General features: G+C 32.6%; 1 protein-coding gene across 1 annotated transcript in view; it reads left to right on the forward strand.

Moving 5' to 3' along the window:
- The window catches only part of LOC143082359 (uncharacterized), a 52,631-nt gene extending 48,503 nt beyond the window's left edge, over positions 1 to 4,128 (forward strand). The window contains exon 13 of the mRNA XM_076258003.1: positions 567 to 4,128. Coding sequence (XP_076114118.1) covers positions 567 to 1,366 — 800 coding nt within the window. The 3' untranslated portion in view covers positions 1,367 to 4,128. The remainder of the gene's footprint in view (positions 1 to 566) is intronic.
- The last annotated feature ends 9,088 nt before the right edge of the window (positions 4,129 to 13,216 follow it).

Genomic DNA, 13,216 nt, shown 5'->3' on the forward strand with positions numbered 1-13,216 from the left:
CCTTAACACAGCGGGAATATCCTTCACTCGATGGTGGGCTTCAATTGGCCAAAAAACCCAAATGTGTTCTAGTTGAGTATAAATGGACCTCACACTAATCTACAAAACATATAAATGAACTAAATTCTAAACATCATTAAGATGTTTGGGACATGCGAAAAAACGTAGCGAGGTAATTAATTTTTTTTATTTCAACCCTCTACCTATGCCTCTTGCCAATGAAGAATCAACATACACACGGCTAATTTGATTGAACAAACAAAACAATCAGACAACTTACATCTTTCTATAGAAGATATGTAATACTGTTATTGAGATGTGTTTTGTTTTGGTTTAAAGGGGGAAATATTAAAAAGTTATCAATGTTCACAGGTTGACGAATAAAACTGATTCTAAGACGTTTTAAAGTGACTCACCACGTGACTAAGCACAGATTAAGCAGGCTATAAGGTTACTATCTATTTTAAAAAGGTGATTAAACTGTCAGTATAGAACCTAAATGGGATGATGTATCTTATTCGTAAAATCTAACAGTCTTAAAAATGATTTAAAATCTTTAATTGCAGGTCCCTCATTAGACCTTATCAGGAGTTTTAATCTGCAAAAAGGAAAAAATGCTTTCTTTACCAGTTGTGCAGTATGGTCGGACGATCATTACATACTTATTGATTCGAACAATACACTTCTGTTAATGTACAATCACAGGACTGGTGATGTTCAATCGGTGAATCTGAGAAACGAACCATTCAGTATGGCAATCATTGATAACAACAACGTAGCCATTTCTTTTCCAGAACGACAGGAGATTGATATTTATTCTTTTAGAACCAGCAACACATTCAAGTTAAGTGAGGTTATAAAAGTCGACGGTAAATGTTATACACTAACGAAGAAAGATGACGAAACATTACTTGTTTACATAGATGGCAAAGGAATACATTCTTTTAACATGTCCAACAAAGAATTTATATCCCTCGACATACAAATTCCAAATTTTGTCCCGAATTCTGACGAAATATGTGCTCTAAACAACCGTCTCTATCATACTAGCCGCTCTAGTAGCTCTGTATTCTGTTATGATATAGACGGCAGTATCATGAATATGTTGTGGAAGTTTGATACAGATTTAAAAAAACCTACGGCATTGACATGCGATACATTTGGTAATGTTTATGTTACCGATTATACGTCTCATCATTTGTATTTTATTTCTGCTGAAGGCCTGTCACACAAAACACTGTTAAGTAGAAAAGACAAACTGTGGCATCCAACATTTGTTTATTATTGCATGAAAAGAAATTGTTTGTTAATAGTTAATAGGGACAACGGATACGCTGCATGCTACAATGTTAAGAATAAACAATAGTAAAGTGAATCAAAAATACTAACAGTACAGTACTGCTCTCAAACTCTGAGCGTTTCCGGTTGACGATGGTAAACCTACAAATGTGCTTCGGACTCACGAAATGTACATGATATATTATTTTTAATCACATGCAGGCGATTTTGAAATGATTCAAATTTTTGAGTAAATCGCAAAAGATAACTTGCAAATGTGTAACAAATTGTCATGGTGAAATATAAAATTGAGAATGGAAATGGGGAATGTGTTAAAGAGACAACAACCCGACCAAATAAAAAAAAACAGCAGAAGGTCACCAACAGGTCTTCAATGAAGCGAGAAATTTCCTCACCCGGAGGCGTCCTTCAGCTGGCCCCTAAACCAATATATACTAGTTCAGTGATAATGAGCGCCATACTAATTTCCAAATTGTACACAAGAAACTAAAATTCAAATAATACAAGACTAACAAAGGCCAGAGGCTACAAAGGGCAAAGTTTATTTATCGGTATTATTTAAGGGTAATATGATGTTTTGTTGCACAAGCAATGTACGTGGTTTTCATTGCCAAACAGGGCGGAAGCATCCAATTCTGATGTGTCTCTCATTGAACAATGTGTCAATACATGTGTCTGTTTTTTTGGTAATCAAAGGAGTATTCAATATCTATGTTTCAACTGATATTTAATAATTTAGGAACACTTCCTTTTTACGTGCATGCTTAAATCCATGTGTAAATATCTGCAGAGACTCTTATTTGTTACAAAGTTACACCCTATAATGACTTTCATCTATAAATGACTGTTTTAATACATGTTTGTGATATCATTTACAGATCACCTGAGATCACCCCCAGTTTTTTATTGGTTTCCTGTTGCTTGGTCTTAAGTTATCTGCGTTGTGTCGTTTGTACTATTATTTGTCTGGTTTGGCTTTGGCAATGGCGTTGTCAGTTTATTTACGATTTATGACTTTGACTGTCCCTCTAGTATCGTTCGTCCCTCTTTTACAGCAGATGTATAATACAATTGATTTTGTTATTGTTTATACCAGATTTTGGGCTAAGTTGAATATTACATCTGCAGCATTTAAAGCCGTTTATTGGGTATGATAACACACATATTCATCGATGATGCATCGGCTAGGAAGCACACTAGTGCCTGTATCGTTTACGAAAAATACTCAATTTGCTAATTAGTAGTGAAATAAATACGCACATACTACAGTAACCTAGTGTGTTGCCGGTCATTTCTTAAATTAACATCTTTAACCTTGCTTACATTGTTAAACAGTAAAACTCAGCATTGCAAGACAATTTACTCCAAAAAGGGTTGTCAAATTCGCTCATGCTAATAATGATTACAGTTAATACTTTTAACATACCTCCTATGGTTTTTCAAAATAACAGCAAACATGTAAAAAAAAATAAAAATAGAAACATATTTTAGGATCAATAACATATTTTTATATAATGTCGGGTGGTGATACTCTGACCAATCTAGCATTGATATTTTTTCAAAAAACAGTAAAAGAAGTAAAAGCTTATATTTTAGGGTCCATAATTCCAAACAAAACTACCCTTTTTTTCAATTTTTAGGGAATTACATGTCTTGTCCGGTGCTTTGCTTTTTCGCCACAATCAATATTTCATTTGCGCCAAAATAAAACCTTTCAATTGCGCCAATAGTACAGGTAAATACAGGTAAATATAGTATAAAACATATATATTTAAAAAAAAAAAGACTATTGATAATTAAAGTTTGTATCATTGGTGTATTGATGTCTAGAAAATTTCTGCTCTCAAGTGCATTCCATATTTATTAAAGATAGTCCGTTTTTATCATGAACTGCAGTCCATTTTTGTTGTTATAATTACTTTGCAAGGTTTATTTCTATTTGGGGTACACATACACGAATTGGTCTCCATTTTTCAGAACGTATTATATGATAATAAACTAGCTAAAAGTGTGGTCATCAAATATTACGCACTTTTAAATGATTCTCCTGTTTTATGTCTAAATTGAAAATGTCCATCTTGACACCTCGAACATGTAAACATTATATTTATTTATAAACCTTAGTGACTCTCAGCTTCTGAAATGAGTGTAGCATTGATCTCACCCCAATTACAAACCTTAGTGACTCTTGGCTTCAGAAATGAGTGTGGCATTGAACTCACCCCATTATCCAGAGAAATACCGTAGAGACAAACCTTTTAGAGCAATGCATATTTAACGCTTCCGTTATTGCATACCTGAATTACCTGTAAAATGGCGCAAATGAAGTTTTTATTGTTTGGCGCAAATGAAGTTTATATTTAAGGCGCAAATGAAATATTACCTTGTAGCGCAAATGAAAGATTGTAATTTTCAAAAAATGGCGCAAATGCAATGCGCCCGTCTTGTCCTGCTGATCATTTTTATATTTTATCTAGATTTTCATGGACATTCTATGGCCATTAAAATTACTTTTTGTTTTATTAAATTATTATATATAATGTATAATTCAAAGAGCTGGAGCCAGATGGTCGGAGCAGAAACAGTATTTTCTTTTTATCTTATCAAAAAGAAGCAAATGTATTCATTTATTCATTTTAGATGGACATTGTTAATTTCACATATAAATGTATCAAAACTATATGTATATTTTATATTGTGTCTTAAAAGTCTCTATTCAATCTTGTTTATAAGATTGGTGCCTACATTTCAAATTGTTTTAAGCGTTATTACGTTAATCGTATGGAATATTTATATGTGCTGAGTCTATAATAAAATGATCAATCTCAATTTGAGTTCCTCACATTAATAACTCCTACGACAAGCGTTCAACATCGGGATTGGATACTGCAATAGATTGATTAATGTTAATGTACTTCTATGATCAAATAAAAAAGGCTTTTAAGTTTCTAATAAATGTTGTTTCAATATAAAAAAAAATGTGGTATGATTGCTAATGAGACAACTGTCCATAAGAGACAAAAATGATACAGACAACTATAGGTCACCGTACGGCCTTCGACAATGAACAATTGCCCATATCGCATAGTCAGCTATACAAGGCCCTAATATGACAATGAGACAATGTAAAACAATTGAAACGAGAAAACTAACGGCCTTATTTATATATATATAAAATAGCCTCACCTTGGTCTATGTGAATATTAAACAAAGGACGCAGATGGATTCATGACAAAATTGTGTTTTGGTGATGGTGATGTGTTTGTACATCTTACTTTACTGAACATTCTTGCTGCTTACAATTATCTCTATCTATAATGAAATTGGCCCTGTAGTTTCAGAGGAGAAGATTTTTGTAAAACATTACTAAGATTTATGAAAAATGGTTAAAAATTGACTATTAAGGGCACTAACTCCTAAAGGGGTCAACTGACCATTTCGGTCAAGTTGACTTATTTGTAAATCTTACTTTGCTAAACATTATTGCTGTTAACAATTTATCTCTATCTATAATAATATTCAAGATAATAACCAAAAACAGCAAAATTTCCTTAAAATTACTAATTCAGGGACAGTAACCCAACTAAGGGTTGTCCGATTCATCTTAAAATTTTAGGGTAGATAGATCTTAATATGATAAACAAGTTTACTTCTTGTCAGATTTGCTTTAATTGCTTTGGTTTTTGAGTTATAAGTCAAAAACTGAATTTTTACCCCTATGTTCCATTTTAGCCGTGGCGGCCATCTTGGTTAGTTGGCCGGGTCACGCCACACATTTTTCAAACTAGATACCCCATTGATGATTGTTGCCAAGTTTGGTTTAATTTGGCCCTGTAGTTTCAGAGGAGGAGATTTTTGTAATAGATTACTAAGATTTACGAAAATTGGTTAAAAATTGACTATAAAGGGCAATTACTCCTAAAGGGGTCAACTGATTATTTCAGCCAGGTTGACTCATTTGTAAATCTTACTTTGCTGAACATTATTGCTGTGTACAGTTTATCTCTATCTTTAATAATATTCAAGATAATATCAAAAAACAGCAAAATTTCCTTAAAATTACCAATTCAGGGGCAGCAACCCAACAAGGGGTTGTCCAATTCATCTGAAAATTTCAGGGCAGATAGATCTGGACCTGATAATCAATTTTATTTAGTTTTTGAGTTATAAGCCAAAAACTGCATTTTACCCCTATGTTCTATGTTTAGCTGTGGCGGCCATTTTGGTTGGTTGGCCGAGTCAAGCCACACATTTTATAAACAAGATACCCCAATGATGATTGATCAAGATTGATTTAATTTGGCTTAGTAATTTTAGAGGAGAAGATTTTTGTAAAAGATTACTAAAATTTACGAAAGATGGTTAAACAATTGACTATAAAGGGCAGTAACTCCTAAAGGGGTCAACTGACCATTTCGGTCAAGTTGTATTATTTGTAATTCTTACTTTGCTGAACATTATTACTGTTTACAGTTTATCTCTGTCTATAATAATATTCAAGATAATAACCAAAAACAACAAAATTTCCCTTAAAATTACCAATTTAGGGGCAGCAACCCAACAAGGGGTTGTGCGATTCATCTGAGAATTTCAAAGCAGATAGATCTTGACCTGATAGACAATTTTACCCCTGTCCGATTTGCTTTGTTTTTTTAGTTATAAGCCAAACACTGCATTTTACCCCTATGTTCTATTTTTAGCCATGGCGGCCATCTTGGTTGGTTGGCCGGGTCACCGTACACAGTTTTTAAACAAGATACCCCAATGATGATTGTGGCCAAGTTTGGTTTAATTTTGGCCTAGTAGTTTCAGAGGAGAAGATTTTTGTAAAAGTTAACGACGACGGACGACGGACGTAAAGTGATGGGAAAAGCTCACTTGGCCCTTCGGATCAGGTGAGCTAAAAAATGTACGAAAATGAATTATGTAACACATAAACAAGCGACAACCACTGAATTACAGGCTCCTGACTTGGGACAGGCACATAAATAAATATCCAATTCCGATGTGTCTCTCATTGAACAATGTGTCAATACATGTGTCTGTTTTTTTGGTAATCAAAGGAGTATTCAATATCTATGTTTCAACTGATATTTAATAAGTTAGGAACACTTCCTTTTTACGTGCATGCTTAAATCCATGTGTAAATATCTGCAGAGACTCTTATTTGTTACAAAGTTAAACCCTATAATGACTTTCATCTATAAATGACTGTTTTAATACATGTTTGTGATATCATTTACAGATCACCTGAGATCACCCCCAGTTTTTTATTGGTTTCCTGTTGCTTGGTCTTAAGTTATCTGCGTTGTGTCGTTTGTACTATTATTTGTCTGGTTTGGCTTTGGCAATGGCGTTGTCAGTTTATTTACGATTTATGACTTTGACTGTCCCTCTAGTATCGTTCGTCCCTCTTTTACAGCAGATGTATAATACAATTGATTTTGTTATTGTTTATACCAGATTTTGAGCTGAGTTGAATATAACATCTGTAGCATTAAAAGCCGTTTATTGGGTATGATAACACATATATTCATCGATGATTCATCGGCTAAGAAGCACACACGTGCCTGTATCGCTTGTGAAAAATACTCAATTTGCTAATTAGTAATGAAATTCATACGCACATACTACAGTTATCCAGTGTGTTGCCGGTCATTTTTTAAATTAAAATTTTTAAACTTGCTTATATTGTAAAACAGTAAAACTCAGCATTGCAAGACAATTACTCCAAAAAGGGTGGTCAAATTCGCTCATGCTTATTATGTTTACAGTTAATACTTTTAACATACCTCCAATGGTTTTTCAAAATAACAGCAAACATGTAAAAAAATAAAATTAGAAATATATTTTAGGATCAATAACATATGTTCTTTTTAAATGTCGGGTACTGCTACTCTGATCAATCTAGCATTTATATTTTTCAAGAAAACAGTAAAAGAAGTAAAAGCTTATATTTTAAGGTCCATAATTTCAAACCAGAACGACATATTTTTTTTCAATTTTCAGGGGAATAACATTAAAATTACTTTTTGTTTTATTCCATTATGTATTATGTATATTTCAAAAAGCGGGAGCCAGATGGTCGGAACAGAAACAGTATTTTCTTTTTATCTTATTAAAAAAAAGCAAATGTATAACATTTATTGATTATAGATGGACATTGTTAATTTCACATATATCTATCAAAACTATATGTATATTTTATATTGTGTCTTAAATGTCTCTCATAAATCTTTTTTAAGATTGGTGCATACATTGCAAATTTTTTATAAGCGTTATTATGTTAATCTTATGGTATATTTATATGTGCTGAGTCTACAACAGTACAACATAATAACGAACTATAAAAATCAGTTGAAAAAGGCTTATTTTATCAAACAGTACAACATAAGAACAAACTATAAAAATCAGTTGAAAAAGGCTGAACTCATCAAAAGGACAAAAATACAAGTGGACGTGGCCGGGTACTTGTACATCCCGACACTATTACTGAAGGAACAGATCTGAGAGTAGTCGCAGTTATCTGACAGCTAGTCAGAAGCTACTAACAACTAATAATAAAATAGTATTCTATAAAAAAAAAAAAAAAAAAACTGTACAAATGACGCAAGTGTGATTTTCTGTCAATGTGAATGATTGATACATCCACTCTTTTTATCATCTTTATTTTTTTGGGTTTTTTTTTTTGGAAGGGTGAAACCTTTGGGCAGAAAAATGTTTTAAAAAAATATCAAATGTAAAACTATCATTCCTTTGCGAAAATTCAATAAAATTCTATTTAAATAGGGGGTACCTACAGATATCTGTAAAAAAAACATGATTGTTTTTCGCGATCAATTAGGGGGACGTACACCATCTACGCCCCCTGGATCCGCCACTGTTTAAATACATTGTTTTAAAATTGTGTTTTAATAAATAATCTAATAATCAAATTAATAAAATAAAGGAAGAAAAGCATTTTTCAATTAGAGGAAAATTCTGTAAAATATGATTTATTTGTATGATACATTGAAAAAAAGCAAAAAAAAAACAATTCTTACCGTCATTAGAATAATCATTTAATCCTTGTCGCTGGATTCTGACATTTTTGTTTACCTCAGTCTGATGACATTGTGAAATTACCTGCGCATATAATACACGGGGCGCAAAACTAAAAACAAAATCATTTTCTTTACTTTCTACAAATTCAGGGGTTCTATTCCATAAAATACACAGACGATCATACACGAAGTGCAAAAGTGACTTGCGCAAGCTTCCATTTCATTGGATAACACTGTAACGTGATCAATTTCCAATATAAGTTGAAGGTCTTGAAGCTGTCAATCAATTTATTTATATTACAAATTTTATATACCATGTGTCTTACTCATTAACATATTTAAACAAACTCATCCTTCGGATTCGTTTGTTTAATTGTTAACTCGTAAAAACAATGGTATATATAGTACATGTATTGTCTACATAAAACTATGGACTGTGACCAAGCAGACGTTTTATCAATAAAGCAAGACGAATATAACCTTTTCATAAAAACCAAAATTAAAGGGCTCCGCGGAATCCTGTTTTTTCGCATGTAATTGCTCTTGTCAGTGCAGACTTAAAAGTAATTTCATTTATAACAAACATTCCAAATTTGCAAATAAGAATTAAAAAGAATCCTTTCAATGATCTCTCTTGGTCTTGAAAATTAGAACGTATTCAGGTTTCATAACAATTCATGATTCAAATGTATCATGTCAAAAATATCCAATCCCGGTCTGTCTGTAAATGTTGGCTATAAAAAGGTGTATCTATAAGTCACATTTTGATTTAGATGCCGTCTTGTGGTCATAATCAAGCTGTCAAAATTTCCTAAAATCCACGATGGTTTGACAAAAACAAGAACTTTAACCGGAGACTACACCTAAATAATGACGGCGCAAACGCAGAATTTAGAGTCGCTTGGTCTCGCATTCGCGAAATAAATTTCACAGGCACGACAAAAAGAAATGTTGACATATTTTCACCATTCGATAGAACCATCATTCTTGATTCGTATATAGCAAAAATAGATAATATAAATCACTTTTTTCTATTGTTTACTCCTCAAAGGGTACGGAATACTGTATTTTTTAATCCGATTTCAAGAAAAAAAAAAGGTCTTGAATAGTCCCCTCATTTGAATTTGAACCTCAATTTACTCAAAAAGTAGCACATGATGGTATTTTTTTTATTACATGTTTTATTTAATCAGGTAAAAATATCTTACATTCACATTTCAATCAAAATGTCAATAAGGGATCAAAGCTGTTTCGTATGCCCCTAAAGGTGGATGTCTCGTCGAGTTTTTTTACTTTATTTTTTTAGCAGAAGTAAAGATACTGGTAAAAAGTTTCCCAAGTTAAACTTTTTCTCTGATGGATAGATGAAAAAGTAAAATCACAAAAATACTGAACTTAGAGGAAAATCAAATCGGAAAGTCCATAATCACATGGCAAAATCAAATAACAAAACGCATCAAAAACGAATGGACAAGCAATCGTATTTTCTTGTTAATTCGGCATGTTGATACTGTTTATAATGCTTTTTTGTTATTTTATATTTATATGGATCTTGTCTGTATACAAGCTTTGATTATTTGGAATATATTAATTTTTTTACTTATTTTTACTAGTTGTATAAACTTCAAGATTTAAAATATCTTTTTAAAACCGTTTTTTTTCTTAAGTAAATATTGATTAATATTTTCGAAGGGTTAAATATTTCTCAGCGGTGTCTTGCCATGGCTTTGTTTGGACTTGTTCGTTTGCTTTTCGGCCTTGAATGTTTGTCTCTATAAATATTTTATTAACTGTGCATTTGCATTCAGATATCGCAGATCAAATTTATTCGTTAAGGAATTGTGTATTAATTTACTTTTTTTGATTGAGTTTGGTCTGCCAATTGATATTTTATCGTGTGTTTTTCTATGTTGTGATGGTCTGCTATTGTTTCAGAAAAAGGGAAAAGGTTTGGATCCATTAAAACGTTTAATCTAGCTGCAAATGTGTGCACCTGTCCTAAGTCAGGAATCTGATGTACAGTAGTTGTCGTTTGTTTATGTAATATATACGTGTTTATCGTTTCTCGTTTTTTATATAATTACAAAAGATGTATGTTTCATTATAATACTTTATTTGTATTGGCTAACTGCACATCACGTGTTATTCCGTAAGCAATTGCATCCTTCAATAAAAATTTTCATTCATGATAACACGTGGTCCCACAATAAAGTGCAAAGGTGAATAAAATACAAAAATTATAAAATTCGTATTTACATGATCATAGCTAAAAAATGTAATTATAAGTATTAAATGCTTCTTTTTGTAACTTGATAGGGTTGTAAAAGCGTTGACCGTGTGCACATTTTTAGTATAAAGCGCTTCCGCGCATCATACAAAATGTACTTCGGTCAACGCTTTTACACCCCAATAAATTTACAAAAAGAAGTATTCAATTCTTAAATAGAAAAAGACCCTTGGTTTTCCCGTTTGAATGGTTTTACACTAGTAGTTTTGATGCCCTTCATGGCTTGTTGTTCGGTGTGAGCCAAGGCTCCGTGTTGAAGGCTGTACATTGACCTATAACGGTTTACTTTTTTTTTAAATTGTTATTTGAATGGAGAGTTGTCTCATTGGCACTCACACAACATCTTGCTATATCTCAGAACTGTCATATTCCTGACTTGGTACAGACATTTTCAAATGTAGAAAATGGTGGATTCAACCTGGTTTTATCGCGCTAACCCTCTCACTGTGAGTACAGTTTCATCAAATTCCGTTAAATTTACATTGATGCATTAACTAAACAGACACAATAAATAAAATAGTCAAATATGGGTACATTAGTCATACTTTTCTACATTGGCTAGAGATATAGTGGGAGGGTTGAGATCTCACAAACATGTTAAACATGTTAAACTGTCCCAAGTGAGGCTCCTCTGGCCTTTGTTAGTCTTGTATCATTTTAATCTTAGTTTCTTGTGTACAATTTGGAAATTAGTATGGCGTTCATTATCACTGAACTAGTATATATTTATTAGGGGCCAGCTGAAGGACGCCTCTTGGTGCGGGAATTTCTCGCTACATTGAAGACCTGTTGGTGACCTTCTGCGGTTGATGTTTCCTATGGTCGGGTTGTTGTCTCTTTGACTCGGAGGAAATATGATGTGCATGAAAATAAAAATGTTTTTCGTCATAAACTTTATTTGAAGTTCACCTGAGTAATACTTAAAAGGATATCGACCTCAGTGTATATAAAGTGCGAATCCAGCTAGTTCATTTTTACTGTTATATGCGGGTATGTCTATTGTAGAATAAAGGATCATGGGAAAACTGTATTTGTTTATGTTTTGAAAATATCAAGTTAAGTGATTTGAAGATAAGTTTTAACATATTTTCATTGTGATATGTCTTTATAATATACAAACATAGCACTAAAGTTCAAATAAGTGTTATAAAAGCATCATAATATAGCATATCGATTATTGAAAGCGATCCATTTTAACTATAGATGCGATGAATTATCACTGTTAGTGCAGTCATTATTAATGTAGAATTTTCAAAGATGCGAGGAATTTGTATTGTAGAATTATGTGATAAATGCACTTGCAACAAACGAAAAAACTTAGGTTGATGACTTTAGAATTTATGATAAATGTATTTTCAAATTGAAATACAAACTCCTCATTCATTCTACATCAAATATATATAGCTTTTCAAACTTGTAACAAAAGCGATTCTCAAAAGGAAATGGATACTACCGCGAATGGATACTACCGCAGAGGTAAAACCATACACATTTGGGTTATTGTATACGAAATGCATGCTACAATTCATTTTTGTTGATTTTATACCCTTTGGAACTCTTTGTGGGCTATTTCAGCAACTAGGCAAAATTTCCGCAAACTAGATACACGGTTAGATTCAGCATGTAAACGAATCCAAAATATCTATATTAAAGGACTTTTGTCTATTAATTTGGACCACACAAAATTGAAAAAGGGACCAAAAATATAAAAAAAATGCATGCATCGGATACATTTGTTATTGAAGGCATGACTGTAACAATAGGATGAATATACAAAAATATCTTAAGTATTCTGGGGGTCTCATTAGGGGGTTCTGATCCCGGATCCCGCTTACTGTTTTGGCAGATTCCCGTATTCCGCTTATTGTTTTGTCAGATTCACGTATCCCGCTAATACTATGCAATTCTTTTTTGTAATTATCCGTGTCCCGCTAGACTTCATTTGTCGTTTTTCACGACACAATCATTTGACTTTCACCTGTCACGCTTGCAAAAAATCGGCAATCTGGCGTCACGCTTATACCAAAATGCGACCCACTATTTTACTCGAGATCTATTCTGACTCATATTAAGCCCATTATAAATATATTAAAAAAGTAGCGTGGATTTTTTTATCCCTTTTTATCCCGTCTCGTTTCGTTTTTGAGCCATATATAGATGTCGTATGTGACAATGAGACAACTCTCCATCCGAGTCACAATTTATAAAAGTAGACCATTATACGTCAAAATACGGTCTTCAACATGGAGTCTTGGCTCACACCGAACAGCAAGTTATAAAGGGCTCTAGTGTAAAACCTTTTAAACGGGAAAACAAAGGTTCAATCTATATCAAGATGTACGTAATTAATGGTGAAGTGTCATGGAAATGGATAAAAAAGTAAGGATAAAGATCCCTATACGCTTTATAAGAAACTAAATGGAATACATTTGAAATAAATGTTATTTCTATTGAATTTATTAGAGTGTTTTAAAACCAAACTTTCCTCCCTAAGTTAAATTTTATCAAATCTTTCTCTTACTTTATCTATTGTTTGAGCAAGTCGGCTAAATTAAGGCTTTACAGCTAATTTCCTAATGCATGTAGA

Source organism: Mytilus galloprovincialis, chromosome 7, assembly GCF_965363235.1.
Source record: "Mytilus galloprovincialis chromosome 7, xbMytGall1.hap1.1, whole genome shotgun sequence".
Lineage (NCBI taxonomy): Eukaryota > Metazoa > Mollusca > Bivalvia > Mytilida > Mytilidae > Mytilus > Mytilus galloprovincialis.